Source organism: Martes martes (assembly GCF_963455335.1).
Source record: "Martes martes genome assembly, chromosome: 14".
Classification (NCBI taxonomy): domain Eukaryota; kingdom Metazoa; phylum Chordata; class Mammalia; order Carnivora; family Mustelidae; genus Martes; species Martes martes.
In genome coordinates this window covers 6297226-6313182 of record NC_137902.1, presented here as the reverse complement: position 1 = coordinate 6313182, position 15957 = coordinate 6297226, and the positions used below count along the sequence as shown (strand labels likewise).

Below are 15957 nucleotides of genomic sequence, written 5' to 3'. Positions count from 1 at the left end.
GTAGATGTCAGCGAGGCGGCGGGAGGAGGGAGGTGAGGATGGAAAAGAGGGTGGATGGGACGATGATGAAGGACCTGGAAGTCAGATAATTTGGATTCTACCCTAAGTTCGTTGGGGATCTTTTGAGCAGGAGAGTGACTTTATTGCTTCATTATTTAAAGAATCCACCTGGGGCGCCTGGCTGGCTTAGAGGAGCAGGAGACCCTTGATCTTGGGGTTGTAAGTTCAAATCCCACGCTGGGTGTAGAGATTACTTAAGTAAATACATAAACTTAAAAGAATCCTCCCAGCCACTCTGTGGAAGATGGATAAAGGGGGTGCAGCCCCGAGGCAGGTGTAGACTGCAGTCCCTCCAGGGTGCCCTAGCAGCCCTTCTGTGCCAGGTTGGCCTGATGGCCCTGTAGCCTGAGACCCCTCAGGGGGCTCTAGGATATTGGGTTTCTGGACAGGGCACTGTACCGGGCTGTGACGCAGGGGGATCCATTCCTAGTGAGGTCCCTGGGGCAGGTGTTTTGGCCTCACACCACTGCTGCTGTGACAAGGCCGGCCCCGGTGGCAGCAGGGCGTGGCGCTCACAAGGAACTGGGCTGCTCGTCAGGCCAGCTGCACAGCGCCACTCAGTTTCTGTCAGCTCAGAGACATCTGGGGCCGGCCCCGTACCAGGTGGGGACACAAGAGCGAGTAGGGGTGGGGAGGCATGACTTTGGAGTGGGAGGCCCTATGGGGTTGAAACCCTCCCAGGGCTGTGCAGGTGTAATGGGTCCCTGCAACCGCCTGCCAGATCTTGGAAGTTTATCAGGAGGCCCTACCTGGGCTCAGTCCCATAAACTCTGCAGGTGTTTTCGACACCACATCACCTTTCAAGGCTGTGTCCTTAGAACAGCGTCTGGGAGCGGGAAAGGCAAGCCGAACAGAACCCACATTCCAAGGACTGGGAGCGGGTGAGGAGCGTCGGCGTGCCCGAGTCCAGCTCACAGGACAATCGGCAGTCACATCTTTTAGATGACCTTCCCCTGCAGGGTCGCTCACACTCAGCTGTGTCCACAGACCCACAGACTGCCCACCCCCGACTGTGTCTCCCGTGGACGTGCTCTCCTCGCTCCCGAACCAGCACCACTGGCTGGGAGTGCTCCGTGGTCACTCCTGGGTCTGTGGCAGGAGGACACCTAGGCCAGCTGTCAGGAGACAGGTGTGGCTCATGTAATTTCTCATCGTTAGCCTCACAGCTGCTGCAGAAGCAAGCCCCAGGCATCCTGTATAATCCTGTGCATAAATATGTTCGTATGGGTCCGTACAGGATAGACTGTTGGGGAAAAAGGGCAAAGCATACCAGCACTGTCATGCCTTAAAACTGAGCAACAGTGCTCTGACAGTATCACGTGGACCCAGGCAGAGTTCACATTTTCAACTCCAGCCTCTTTCATTACATTTTATTTATTTATTTTTAAGATTTTATTTATTTGACAGAGAGACACAGTGAGAGGGGCCACACAAGCATGGTCACAGGGAGAGGGAGAAGCAGGCCTCCCACTGAGCAGGGAGCTGATGTGGGGCTGGATCCCAGGACCCCGGGACCACATCTGGGCCGAAGGCGGATGCCTAACAACGGAGCCACCCAGACGCTCCCCATTACATTTTAAATTAGCTTCTGATTGGAAGGGACATCCTGAATACTTTCTGTAGAACCAAATGAAGAAGATGAAAAGCACGACGAGTGACTCCCAGTGGCGCGCAGGCACCTGGTACTTCCCATGTGGCCGTGGCGCCCGACATTTACATAGCCAGAGGGGGGCTGGCCCCAGCGCTGGGGGCCTGCTGGTCCCTACCCGTGCCCACCGGACCTGCTCAGCCCGTGTACCTGGACTTCCGTGAGAGGCCCGGGAAGCCCATCCCTCATCTCACAGAGTCTGCCTGGCAGGCTCTCTGCACCGCGTGACCAGAGGGGCCGGGGCACAACCGGTGCTCTACTTGAGTTTCTTCCCACTGTGCCCTGTGTCCTACCTGTCATACACATGTGTCATTTACATGTATAATATATATAGGCACACATGTGACTATGACAGGTGTCAGTCATGTCAGTGTGTATATGTCAGCTGTATTTATCAACATACTTCACGTATGCATGCATGTCAACGGACATGTACATCTGAATAAATGGCCACAGAATTATTGCACCGTGTGGCCAAAGCCAAGTGCAACTTTCAGGTTTAAGGGTCATATTCACTTTGCACATGATTGGGTTGTCTGTTCTGTTTTTTTTTAATTGAAATCTCAAACTGTTTTGTGTTTGCTTTTTTTTTTAAAGATTTTATTTGAGAGAAAGAGAGAGGACGAGCAGGGGAGGGGGTAGTGGGAGAGGGAGAAGCAGGCTTGCCGCTGAGCAGGGAGCCCAGCGTGGGGCTCCATCCCAAGACCCTGGGATCATGACCTGAGCCAAAGGCAGACATTTAACTGACCGAGCCACTGTGGTGCCCCTCGAACTGAGTTTGGATTAGAAGATAATGCTAAATGTTTTCTCTTGGGGAAACCAAAACCTTCACAGGTACAAGATTTAGAACAAAATTATTCAAGATGCCACCTAGACACTATCTTTCCTGGGAGGCCAACATTCCGAACACGGAGCAGAACTGAGAACTCTGTGGTTGAGTGCTGGCGTCCCGAGGGTTGATGTCACACAGCCGGAGTTCTGCTGGGTCTGAAAGACCAAGTCGGGGCCCGTCCATCCTGCGAGCGCTGGCCGAAGACAGCGCTTCTGAAAGTCAGGTCTTCAAACGTGCACAGCAGCTCTCCGTAAAGATGGCAGGGGGACCCACTAGGGCTTTATGACGGAAGGGTCTCGTTCCCTCACATTGGTCTTTTCTGCTGTGTTGTGCGGTTGGGCCGGGGCTAACCGGCTCGGGGCACCCGGACCCAGGGATCATCTACTCTTCTCTCAGAGCATTCTTCTCCTGATTATTTCAAAGCTTCTGAGTAGCCTGACTGGTGTCACAAGGTTCCCACTGCTTGATTAACTGAATTGTTTATTCCAGGTAAATTGGATTTTAAGGAAATCAGATTTAGGAGGAAAAAAGGCAGAGAAAAGCGGGTGGTCTACAATACAGACAGGAGCGACAGGGGCTCCAAGAGAAGCTGGTGTTCCTGGTCTGTGCAGAGCACTCCTCATCTCTGAGCTTGGGGAAGGGTTTGGCTGGAAGCTTCTAGAATCTTAAATGCTGAGATGGCATGATCCAGTTGTCAGTGGAAGGACTGAAGACTTTTTTCCCCCTGAAGTACATGTCTGTACAATATGGGGTTGCATATTCTCAGCACCACAACAGCATAACCTTTTGAAAGAGACTTTCCCTTAATTCCCACGGGAGATTTCTGGGCCTGATACACAGTGAGGGGTCAGTTCTGCCTCTGATTGTGGATCGATCTCAAAGGCCCAGGTTTTTGGGAACCACCTGTGCAAGGGCAGGCCTGGGTGTGACTTACAGCCACATACTTCTGCCCGTGAATGGGAGAGAAAAAGTCTCCCCACTGCCTGATCTTCCGATTTCCTTCACTCTGGACTTTGCATTTCAGTCACTCTCCACCCGCGAAGAAATCCCCTTTCCCCCGTGGCCAGCCCTGGCTCCCAGGCCTCCCCGGGAGCAGTCACACACGCTTACACGTGGAAGGCTCTGTGGTTTGGGGCTCCTGCTTCCCCACGGAAGGACGTGTGCCAGGATGTGTGCCGAGGCGGCGAGGGGGCTGGGGGGAGGGAGGCCGCAGTCACCGCCCGCCCGCACTTCTCTGCGCAGGTGTGTGAGACGCTTCGACGATGGCCACTGACGTGGAGGTTATGATTGCCATTGGCTGCGGCTTACTGCTTATCGCATGGTTGCTGACTTGCTGCGTCCTCTGTCTTTGCTGCAAAGTGTTCAGAACACTGAAGTGAGTGGGAAAGGGGGGAGGGCGGAGAGGTTTGTACAATCAGTAGCGTGATTTGCCCGGCTGAGAACCTCCAGGCAGTTGTAAGAAATGGGCTTAAAAAAAAAAGAAATCTGGGGGCGCCTGAGTGGCTCATTGAGTGAAGTGTCCCATCTTGATCTCAGCTCAGGTCTCAATCGTGGGTTTGAGCCCCGTGCTGGGCTCCATGCTGGGTCTGGAGCCTAATTTAAAAGAAAAAAAATCAAATCTAATGCCTACTATAAAATCTCCAAAGGGACATATGACAATCGATGGCATCGACACAAAAGGCAGGTGACTTGGTTTGGAAGAAGGCCACCCGAGACTCTGCTGTCTCCAGCTCCCTGCGGTCAGGCTCCCAGCGACAGAACCTCAGAGGTTGGTGCTCTGGCAACTGTCCAAAGAGAGGCGGCCTGCCCCCCTGTCTCTAGGCCACAGGCCTGTTGTGTGAAATACAGGCTCTTTATGTGGAACTCAGCTGCCTCCTGACTTTGTTCTCTCCGGGTGTTTGCAGGCCCCTCCAGGGCAAACGCTCTGCTGTCTCTGATCCCCAGGTACTCAGAACTCATTAGGTGTCGGGGCCATGACCCCAACATCACCGTTGCCATTCCGGCAACGCTTTCCGCCAGACAGACCTCTCAGCTCGGAGCAGTAAATGCTGCGCAGTATTGTTTGTGTATGACAATACGCGACACACTGCTTACTACCCACCAGCATAAGCTCTCCATGCAGATCTCAAGGCAGCTTCGGGGTGTTCTAGACCTAGTTTTCTGAGCTGCAGGGCACACCTCTAGGAGGCGGTAGCTCATCTGCTCTTGACAGGTGGGCAGACTGCAGCTCAGAAGGCAGAGTGACCCTCCCGGTGTCAGGGAGACGGGGGCTCGGAGAGTTCCACTCCACCCCCTCCTCCCAGTCCTCATGCTCCCCCAGCCCAAGCTTCCCAAACCCTCAGGACACTTCACTTACTCCCTGTCCCTGCAAAGAAGCCCAGGCACTGTCCACTGTGGGAGGGCTGGTTCCTGTCCTCACCCAGGTGACACCCCAGTGGGGCCTCCTAGGTAGGGGTGATGGCAGCCGGGGGCTGTGTGCACACGGGACAGCGGGCAGCACGTGGGTCAGAGGCAGAGCAAAAGTGTGGGGATATAATGGGGAGCAATCCGGCAGGGCTCTGACCTGCAGGCACACGGTCAGGGGACCGCCTCCACCAGCCCCGGTCCTGTCGGCCCCACACGACCACCCGGGGTGGCACGGCTGCACGTCCCTCCTCACACAGCAGCACCCACCGCAGCCCTCGGACGCTGAGGCTCGTGCAGCCATCTCTGGTCCTGGTGACGACACTCTGTCCCGAGGCTGGCCTCTAGATGCTGCTGCAGCAGCCTGGCCTGGTGGGCACCGCTCGGTGGCAGCTGTGGGGCCGGGAGGGCAGCGCCCACCTTAGCGTGGGCTGCTTGGGGCACGGCTCTTCCCCAGGCTCAGAAAAGGTGACTCCAGCAGAAAAAGTCTCCCCGGGAGCGGCAGGGATTCTAAACACGCCCCATCGATCCAGACCTGACTTTCAGATCAGAAAGAAGTGGTGGGATGGATTCTGACCCGTCCCCAGAAACAGGACCGCAGACAAAAAGTACGGGGCCATCACGGTGCCTGCAGAACTTCTGCTCAGGTCACACCACTAATTATCACCAGGTGCTCACTTTTCTGCTGAGGTCACGTGGCGGTGAGGCCGCTCCGGAGTGCTATCAGTCTGGGCCTCTGTGCTTTACGTGCCCAAGTCCCTTGCAGAGCGTCCCGGCTGGTCACTCACTCGCTGGGTGACCCTGAGCAAGGCATTTAATGCCGCGAGTCTCAGGTTCTTCCCCAGAGAAACAGGAGTCATAGTGGCATCCCCGCCTCAGGTCGTTAAGGGGAACGAGGAGGAGGGAGGCAGGACTGCCAGCGTGACACACCTGCCAGGTCAGACACTCCTCCTCCCCTGCCACCAGCTCACGTGACCGAACTGTGGACGCGGGTTGCAGCCCACCCAGCTCAGGTTCCAGGCCAAGACTTTAAAAGTGGAAATAAAGTTTGTGGGCAGAGTCCCCAAGCCTGTCTGCAGGCCTGGCACCTTGCAGACGAAGGCCTTCTGCGTAAACCCACCCCCCCGCCCCGCAGACACCCTGCCTGGCCTCGGCTACATTTCAGCTCGGGAGGGAAGACGGTCTCCCCTGATCAGCACGGCAACTGGCCACAGCGCACAGGCAGGACCAGGCGGGTCCCTTCTCTAAGATGAACGAAGCTGCTTCCTACACAGATGTTCTTGTGCCTGCTGGCTCTGGCAGCTCTGGGAACGTGGGCGCATCTGTTTCCTCCGCAGACACGGCTCTGTGTGCAAAACACCACACAGCGAGGGACAACACAGTCGGCGCCGGGAGCCGGGCGGTTTATTTGGTTTTCTTGCCTCTGCCAGAGGAGCTCTCGCCGGCTCCAGGGGCCCTGCGGAGGCACGAGGCCGAGGCGTGGGGGCCCTGCCGATGGCTCGCCTCCCTGCAGCGGCAGCACGGTGCCCTGGGCCGGGGACAGCAGCGCAGCGGGAACGGTCACCGACTCAGCAGCTGGGGGCCTGAAGGGCCACCTGGAGACTCTTGGCCAGGGCCAGCGGCGTGGGGCTCTCGGCCATGCAGCTCACACGCAGGCCCTGGGCGGTCAGCGCACGGGCTGTGCTGGGGCCGATGGCGGCAAACTGCGGGGGGAGAGACGGGGAGATTCAGTGCACCTGCGGGGCCGGGAGGACAGTGGGGCAGGGCCTGGGGCCAGTCGGGTCACTGGGGCTCATGTGAGGCCACCGCTCCTACCGTCTTGGCCGCCTCTCCATAAGCCTTAGCGGCCCATGGCTCTGCCCTGGGTGGGGGGCCACGTGGAGCAGAGAGCAAGTCGGAGAGGTGCTCCGGGCATGGTGGGGGGCCCCGGCTGCACCCCCCCACCCCAGGAAAACTCAGCAGCCGAGGGTCAGGTTCCCATCCTAGCCCTGCAGCACAGTGGCCCTAGCAAGTGACCTGCCCCCTCTGGGCCTCTGTCCCTTCATCTGTAAAGCAGGGTAACAGCCTTCCCCAGGGGCCGCTGCGAGGATCACGAGAGGCTGGTGCAAGTAAGCACCTGGCCGGGGCCCCGGCACAGACGAGTGCTGGGCGGGGGAACACGGTTACTCCGAGTGAGACGCTCGGTGGCCTGAGCCGTGTCAGCGGGACGCCTCTCTCCCTGAACATCGCGTGTTTGATGGTCACGTGCAGAGCCTCGCTTGGGACTGAACGGGGTTTTCTGTTGTGGTGACCGCGGCCCTTGCCCAGGTGTCCTCACAGGTCACTTAGCCCCCCTGGCCCTGTTTGCTCACCTGTAGAAGGGGTACAGCAGCCCTCGCGTGGCAGGCTAGCACGGGGGGAGGTAAGGCCCGTTGCTCTGGCGAGGAGAGCACGCACGTCACCGCACCCCAGCACTGCGTGCACGTACCCAGCCCGGGGGAAGGTCTGGGAGGATGGCAGCCCTTACCCGGCGCCCCCTTCCATCCTCCCTCCCGGGGCCAGGTGTGGCGCAGGGAACAAACTCAGGACACTTTCTGGGGCATGTCAGAGCCACAGGACAGAGGCTGCTGCCCCCGGAAGCCCAAGCTCCCCGCCCTCCCACTCAACCTCATGACGCAGCCGTTCCTCGAGAACCTCCCTGAGGAAAGGACGGCGCCGGACCCCACATCACAGCAGACACACTCGTGAACTCAAAGTGGCTCCCAGACCTAAGTGTGAGAGCGGAGACCCGTCAACACAGAAGGAACACAGGGCGAGTCTTCACGCCTGGGATTAGGCAGTGGTTTCTGAGCTCCGCCGCTCACGGCCCAAATAGCAAAGGGAAAGCCAGGTAAGTGCGTCTTTACCAAAATGGAAAAACTGTCCTGCTTCTGAGGACACCATCACAGAGGGGAAAAGACAACTCAGGGGACGGGGAAAATTGCTGCACATCGTACATCTGTGGAGGAGCCTGGATCCAGGAACCAAGAACTCGTCCAGCCCAGCAGCACCGGCCACAAGACACACGGCAAGGATGTGAACAGACACTTGTCCCAAGGACACACAGAACGGCCAGCACACGCGGGGACAGCTGCTCGGCGTCGTGGGTCATAGGGAAATCCAAGTCAGAGCTACCCCCCGGCCGCCGGGACGGCTCTGAGCATGAAGACAAAGATGGTAAGTTCTGCGAAGGACGTGGAGGAACCGGAACCTTCCCACACGGCTGGTGCGGAAGCAGAGAGCTACAGCCGCTCGGGAAGACGCTAATTCTTCAAAATTACCGAAGTTAGACATAAAGTGACCGTGCGGCCCAGCAATTCCCCTCCTTAGTCCGTGCTCAAGAGAAATGGAAATACGCGTCCGCTTCAAAACTGCAGTCAGGTGCCCAGCATCACTCCTGCCCGCCCCGGAGAGGACCCAGCGCCAGTGCCCGTTGCCGAGGAGCGGCTGAAGACGCGGTGCTGTGGTCCCAGCACGGACTATCCCACGGCCACAAAAAGAAGCAACGTCCTGACAGGCCACAGGCCGGGGGTGCCTCGAAGGCACCACGCTGATAAGCAGAAGAAGGCAGTTCTGAGGGCCCAGAGAGCAGCTCCGTGGAGACTGCGGTTACCAGGCTGCCGGGCACGTCACAGCGGCGAGAACTGGGGGCAGCCCAGCACCCCGGCTTCTCCCAGCCTCCAGGGAGGAAAGGGCTGACTATGGACCGGTCACTAACTGCCTGAGCACGTCAGGGTCTGATCTTCTCAATCCTTCCAACCCTGAGCGTTAGACACCGTTCTCCTCTCCCGTCATTTGACCTCTCTGGGCCTCAGCTCCTTCACCTGTGGTCAGGACAGTGGTCCCAGTTTTGCCTGATTTCCTACCACTGGACCGGTGGGCGAATTCTACCAGAGACTGCCCGGAAATGTTCCATCAACTGGCCACGGCTCAGGTGTCACCACGGCTAACAGCGTGGCACCCGTCTTCCTGGGTTCAAATCCCTTCCTCCCGTGAGACCTAGGGCAAGACACACAACTGCTCTGAGCCCAGTACCCCCTGCAGAACCGGGAGCCGGCGCAGAGTCCGCAGGCCGTGGGACGCACCCGGAGTAAAAGCCAAGGGTGCTCGCTGTGTGTGAGGACGCGCGGTGCTGGCGGCCTGTCCTCCGCCCTCTCCTCAGTCCCACTGCAGCCAGTTCAAGAGCCTTCCTGACACAGGCCCCAGACACCTCGTCGTTACTTGTAGATGCCCAGCAAATGGGGTCCCTCATAAGTGGGAATGTCAAGCTTTTGAATTAAAAGACATGGAAAGAGGGAATGACTTTTAGAATAGATAAGGCCAAGATGTTTCCATGGGAAACCAGGGAAAGGACACTAAGATGCATACCAGGTTCTGGCCAAGGACTGGCCCGAATTCTCATCCAGTCCTGAGACTCCTCTGCCGGAGAAGACCACAGACAGCAGCCCCCCTCGACTGCAGCTCCCTGAGCAGTCCCTGCCCCCTTATTCGCGGTTTCACTGTCCACACTGCCAGTTCCCCGCAGTCAGCCACAGTCCCGCCCAGCCTCACGCTGCGTCACTTGCCTCCATCACTGCCCTCCCCTTGTCTCGTCATGGAGACACGTTCCCATCTCACATCTCGGGAGAAGGGTGCGAGCACCACAGCAAGGCGTCCTGAGAGAGCTCACGTCACTGTCATCACAAGACACCGCTGTAACGGCCTCATTGTTAGTGGTGGTTAATCTCGTACGGGCCCTAATTTAGAAATTAAACTTCATCACAGGGATGTATATGTAGAAAAGAACACACTACCAGGACTGGGTAGTAGCCGTGGTTTCAGACATCCACCTGAAGGTGTGGGAACGTATCCCCCACAGATAAGGTGTGACTACATGTCTCTAAAGGCCACAGAGGAATCATCGTCCTCATGGTACAAATGAGGAAACAGGCTCAGAGAGATTAAGTAACTTGTCCAAGAGCACCAGCCAGGAAGTGGTGCTGGAGAATTCTAGAGCCCGGCCGTTCCAGGGCTACGAGTGGACATCACGGTGTCTGCTAGGTCAGGAGTGCTCTGACTTTACACGGAAACTCTAGGATAATTGGCAAAATTTTAAAAAATCTGAAAGACCAAAAGCCCACTGAATACCTCACCTTAATTCGATCAATGTTGTCACCAGATAACTCTTGAATGTGCTTGAGGCTGTATGTAAGGCCAGAGGGACTGAAGAATGTGATGCTGGCCGGAACGCCCTGCAGGGAGAGCACAAGACCAGGCTGTCGGCACAGGCCAAGAAGAGAATGTTCCCTGGTTCTTCTAGCCAAGGGCCATCAGCCCTGGAGCCCCAAGAGGCAGCCCTCAGGCAGCCCCACAGATTCACAGCAGGAGGGTTCCCGGTGGACGTGGCCTTCTCTGCTCCCTCGAGGCCAAAGCCAAGTTCAGGTGAGGCACCATTTAGAGGGCAGGGTGCCTTTGGGGAGGCTGGGTGCTGCTCCTCATCGCTCTGCTGGCCCACAGGTCTGTCAGTCTGGCCAGAGGACATGGCAACCGTGGACCATGCCCAGCCGAGCAGACGGTGCCACGAGCTCACATGACCAGAGTGGCCCTGAGGAGTGAGACGGCAGTCCAGGCCCGCTCCCTGTCAGCTCTGCATCCCTTCTCGGGAGACAGAAGGCGCACTGGCTGCACAGCCTTTCTGTTTCGGTCTGCACTAACGGGACGTCCAGAGCCAGCGAGCCATTCGGAAGCCTGTCCCGGGAGAGGGAGGAGAGGCAGCCCACTGAATACAGATGTGGAAAAGCTTAAACCGGGGCCACCCACCTTCCTGCCTGAAGCCTTCAGAGGTCTCTGTGGCTTCCCAAATTCAGTGCAGACCCCTCGGTGGGCACTGTGGGCCTTCCCAGTATGGGCCCCGCCTCCCCTCCCAGCCTCTGTCCCTGCGGCTCCCCCAGTGCCCCACACAATGAAGAGACAGTCACACGAGGGCCCCTAGCTGCCCAGGCCCACTAGGTCTGGGGTGGAATCCACAGGGCTTTGTGCATATTATCTCCTTTCATCCTTCTAGAAACCTTACAGGAGAGATCTGTTCCCATGTCACAGATACAGCGATGGAGCCTTGGGAAGTCGTGCAACTGGGGATGGTGGGGCCACGCACAGGGATTTGGGCCTCTTTCCCCCAGGCCTCCACTACTCAGGTGGCTGCCCCCCCACCACCCAGAGCTCTCCCTGCAAGCACCACCCACCTGCTTAGAATAGTAGCTGTTGAGGTTCACTTGGATTCCTGGGTGTGGGATCTTCTGATAGACAGTTATGCTTTCCATGGGGATCCCTGGGCACAATCAAAAGCAGAAAACAGGCTTTATTCCACTAGGAACACCGGGCTCCCTCCTGAGACTCTCCTCTGTACGGGGACCTGCCCCAGGGTCCGTCTGCACCGGCACCACCCATACTCTTGGCGAAGGCTGTGACACCCTGCGGGCTCCCAGCCCACACCGAACATGACCATGAGAGGCGGCCCACCCTTCCCTGGGGGCTCCACACAGCCAACCCCGAACACGGACCGCGAAGGCTCCCGGCAGCCCTGAGCGGGCAGACCGGGGGACTGTGCCCACAAGCCAACGCACTGTCGTCACCTCTGTCCTTGAGCATTTTCGGCAGTATTTCTCCTTTGACGGTTCCGCAGGGAAACAGAAGGGGCAATGCCGGTGGCTCCCCTGTGGATAAAGAACCAGACTTTGTTAACCCTTTCAGGAAGGGGATGCACGTGCCCGGGGCACGGGGAGCAGCAGCTCCAGCCCACTCGGTGGCTGTGAGTGGGAGGGAAGCAGCTGACCTTGCTGCAGGAAGATCGCAGAGGGTTCGGCCATGGCGCTCAGAAAACGGGGGTCCCCGCGTGCCGGGGCCGCTGTTCCCCAGGCCCTTCCAGCCCCTCTGGTCCTGATGCGGCACTGGGCGGCAGGCGCGAGCTATCATGCAGCTCTGCACTTGGCTGGAGTCCGAAGCCGGGGCCCACGCTCACAAGGCGGCAGGGAAATAGCAGCCAGAAGTGGCCGGGCGGCCCCCCCGCCCCCGGACAGAGACAAGCTGTCTGCCTACTGTCCCCTCAGGATGGCGGCCACCTGGCTAAGTGCCCACAGGCCAGATGGGTGGCTGTGGGGGGACCTGACCTGCTGAGAAGGGCCCTGCCTCCCACCCAGCTCCCCGTCTCCACTCTAGGAAGACCTAAGGGGGCGTCCAGCTCCAGGCTCTCCGCAGAACGAAGACGGCATGTGGCTGAGCTCTGACCTGAGACATTACCATCCAACAAAACCGGTGGGCGAATCCTCCCCAAATGTGAACATTTTGATCGAACCAACCACTCTCCACCGATGTCCGTCCATCAGTTGGAAGAAGTCTTAGTGGCTGTTGCTCACGCACAAGCGCATTATTCTGTCCCCATCCGATCTCTCTGAACACCTCTGTGGGGACTGCAGTCAGAGGAAGGAACAACCCAAGCTCTTCTCGTCCAGCACCTTCCCCTGGAAGGCCTAGCCCAACCACAGGGACAACTTCCTTTTTCCAGGTTATTCAATGACTACGTACTGGTGAATGTGTTCTTGATTTAAGCTGCTCTGTAACAATCAGCATGGACATAAAAGAACACAAGGAATCGGGAAAAACTCAAATGTAGACAATAGATCCCCATTGATTGCTCTTTTCCAGTGGGAGGAAATGCTTCATGTGCTGTAGATGCCATCCTTGGAGACAAATTTCCAAAGCGACGTTCAGGTGCAACTTGCTTACCCAGAGCCCAGGCGTCCCTCCAGTGTCTGTGCATCCATCCATGAAGTTAGGTGCTGGGGTGCAGGATTCTAGGGGCCAAAGCTGCTCCCACAGAACCCCCCAGCCACCTGCTCTGGGGCAGCTTTGAGAATCCGGCAGAAAAACCAAGGGCCTGCCTGTCCAGCAAGCCCAGCCCTAGACATGTGCAAGAGGCCTTTGGAAGATTCTAGCAGCTGCTCTTCAAAGCACCTCTTCGGAAGGTCTAGCCCAGTATTGAGCTGCTCGTGCTCATTCCCGGATAGCTGGCCACTAACTCAGAGAATGGGAGCTTAGCATGTGTGTCCTGGTACAGGGCAGATGACTGTCTTCTCTCACCGTACCACCAGCGCCTGGAGAGCCAGGCCATGCATGCAGGCCCAATCAGCCCAGCTGACTTAATGGAAACCTGTGACACTCTCAGCAAAGGAGGAAAACCTGAAAATGCCCCAGCAGAATTCTCTTCTGCCAAGTGGAGATCTACCACAACTATCCTTCCTGGGACCTACCCCCTTCAAGAAGTCAGAGGCAAAGAACCCATCTTTTGGGGGGGAGAAGTTTACTGCCTGCAGATTTTTAACTCACATAGGCCAATGCTGATGCTGGCTGGTTCTGCAGAGGTGTGAGAATTTTCCCGGAATAATAAGGAGAGACGAGGGCCTGGCAGGGGCCTCACGCAACAGAGAGGACTCAATGGTGACTCCCAGGGCTCAGAGGCCGCCCATTCCTTTAACAGGGCTGTGGGGGCTGAGGCCAGCAAGAGTGCTGAAAATCCCAGGAGAGGGTTGTGCCGAGGGGCTGGGGACTCCATAAATAGTCAATGTGGAAATTAAGGTAACAACGCTGATTTTTAAAAAAAACGCCATTTCACTGGAGGACACATTTGTGGCCGGAGAGCTCCATCTACTGCCATGTCGGCTCTGATTTCGGCCTCCCAGGCAGGGTGGGAGATGCGGCGGTGCAGGGATTCTCATGGTGGAGAATCCGGACAGCAGGGCTGGTGGCGAGGGAAGGAGGGCCAAGCGAGCTGGCGAGGCTGCAGGGGTGGCCGTTGGCAGCCCCCGGGCCGGGGACATTTCAGATAAACACACGCCTGCCTCTCTGCCTGACGCAGGCGCACCCCCTCTCTTGCAGAATGCCGTAATGCCCCCTTCTACCATTTATTTGCTGCTCGCTTTTCCATTAGCTCCATTAGCTCCTTTCTCTCCTGGAAGGGGAGAATTTTCTGTCAGAACAATGAGCTAAATGGGTTAATAGTTTTAAGAGCCTGCGTTGGCACCTGACACGTAGTAAAAAGTGTTATGTAAAAGAGAGAAGCAGTAACTACGAATTGGCCTGTTGACCGCAAACACTGGAAGTAGATTTTTAGCTTTTAAAATCCAGTTTCAGAGCTTGCTGAGGGAGAAAATCATTAATGCTTTGGTAAAACCAAGGTGAAAGTCCCTATTAGCAGTCAAGAAGGATTCGTGTTTGGATATTCTAACTGTGACTGAAGATTTATTAGGACGCACGGACGTGCTGGTTACAAATGAGAAGAAGAAACAAAGGCTTCGCAAAGGATGCAGCTCAGTCTCTGCGGAGATAAGGCAGAGTGCGTCCCTGTCTCCCCTCGAAGTCTTGAGTCCATTAATGGAAACACCAGTGTGATATCTCAGAACAACACGGATCCTTCCTGCTTGTGTGTGCAGAGCAAGGAGCCTCTGGACCTGAGGGTGAGGAACGGCTCAGTTTCCTTCCATCTCTTTCTAGAACTCGTGCGTCAGTGGTGAGCACAGCCAGGTCATCTGCCCTGGAGACAGAGCTAAATGCCGTCCCACCCGTGGAACCAGTCATTCATCTTCGTGAACCAAGGAGGCACTTAATCCCCCGGGGAATGCCAAGCTCCACCATTTACATTGATTTCTACTTTAAAACAGAACGGCTTTGTTACTGTTTGATGGTGACCATTATCTCCTAAGAACATTAGAAATAAAGAGCCTGGCGCTGGGTCATTCTGGAACACAGGCATCCCACACCGTGAACTGCTGGGGGAAAACCCAATCACACGATGTTCCTCTCGCCCTGGAAGAGCTGAGGCTTTGATCCTCAGAACAGCCCGATGGGCCTGAGGACCCTGAGGTGCCCAGGCCCGTGCTCACCTCCGGCCCACCGGCACAACCGCCTGCGGCTTCTCAGCCGCTTTCGACGCCCGGCCGCACGCCCGCGCGCTCCTGGCAGGCCTGGGCTGACGCTCAGGAAAATGGCCGCTCAGCTTGGCCAGGCCTGTTGGCGGGGACCGAGCCCTCTCTTGCCTCGCTCCCCATACGCCCTCCTGTCCCGCTAGAACAGCTGAACAGCGCTCAGCAAACACCGCGTGGGGACACCTGTGTGCCAGGCCATGAGGCAGGAGTGGGTTAAGCGACAAGGTGAGGCACAAAGGGCATGTGTATGGTGGGGGTGGCCAAAGGAGGGCCACGGTCTCCAGGACAGTGGACGTGGAAGGAACGCAGCCTGCGGCGTCCCTGTCACACGGGAGCCTACGTGAAGGACAGAGTCTCTGCTGGCAGCACCGACAGGAGGGCTGAGGCAAGACGGCTGCACAGGAAGGGAGAAATGAGAGTGGCTGGCCAAAGCGCCACGGAGCTGGCCACTAGAGTCGTGGGCCAGGCGAGACTGTCCTGCTGAAGAGCCCCCGAGGCCCTGCAGTTCACGTGGAGTGCTGGACACAAGAGCCGGGGCAGGAGGCCCAGCGGTGCTGCCCTGGGATGGGAACACAGTGCTGGGTACTCGGTCCTCCACTCCAGCCCAGGCCAGCACCTGCTTCGGCCAGGACGGGGCCCAGAGGGTCACTGCATTAGGGCTCACCTCCTTCGTCCCTGGGGCTTTGGAGGGTCTCTGAAACACACCCCCTCAGTACGAAGAGCATTTTCCAAAACTTAGAGACATCAGCAAACTAAAGCAAAGAGCTGGGCTGGGACACAGTAGCGGATGTGACCGGAGAGGCAGGGGGCGCCTTCCCTCCAGCTGCCCTGCTCCACTCCCTGCCAGCGGCCTCCACCGTGGCCCTGGACGCTCTGCAGGGGCAGAAGCAGCAGTGGGAAGGCACGTCTGTTGAGTGCTGCGGGAAGGGCAGGGGGCCACCTGGAGCCCGGCATACGCTGGCATCATGCGTGTTTCATCTCTGAGTATCTAATACCTCGTGAACAGCCCGTGATGGGGCGGTGATCATTTGACTCAACTT

The 15957-nt window shown here is 57.5% G+C and overlaps 1 protein-coding gene across 2 annotated transcripts in view; it reads right to left on the bottom strand.

Annotated features, from left to right (window-relative positions):
- Positions 1 to 6315: 6315 nt before the first annotated feature.
- The window catches only part of UROS (uroporphyrinogen III synthase), a 29745-nt gene continuing 20103 nt past the window's right edge, over positions 6316 to 15957 (bottom strand). Inside the window, exons 7-10 of one of the 2 annotated variants that reach the window (XM_080822840.1) lie at positions 11573 to 11653; positions 11183 to 11268; positions 10094 to 10192; positions 6316 to 6646 (exon numbers count right to left, since the gene is read on the bottom strand). In XM_080822840.1, the coding sequence (XP_080678966.1) occupies positions 6512 to 6646; positions 10094 to 10192; positions 11183 to 11268; positions 11573 to 11653 (401 nt within the window). In that variant the 3' untranslated portion in view covers positions 6316 to 6511. Of the gene's footprint in view, positions 6647 to 10093; positions 10193 to 11182; positions 11269 to 11563; positions 11654 to 15957 lie in introns of both variants that reach the window. The other variant, XM_080822839.1, reaches the window with a different exon arrangement.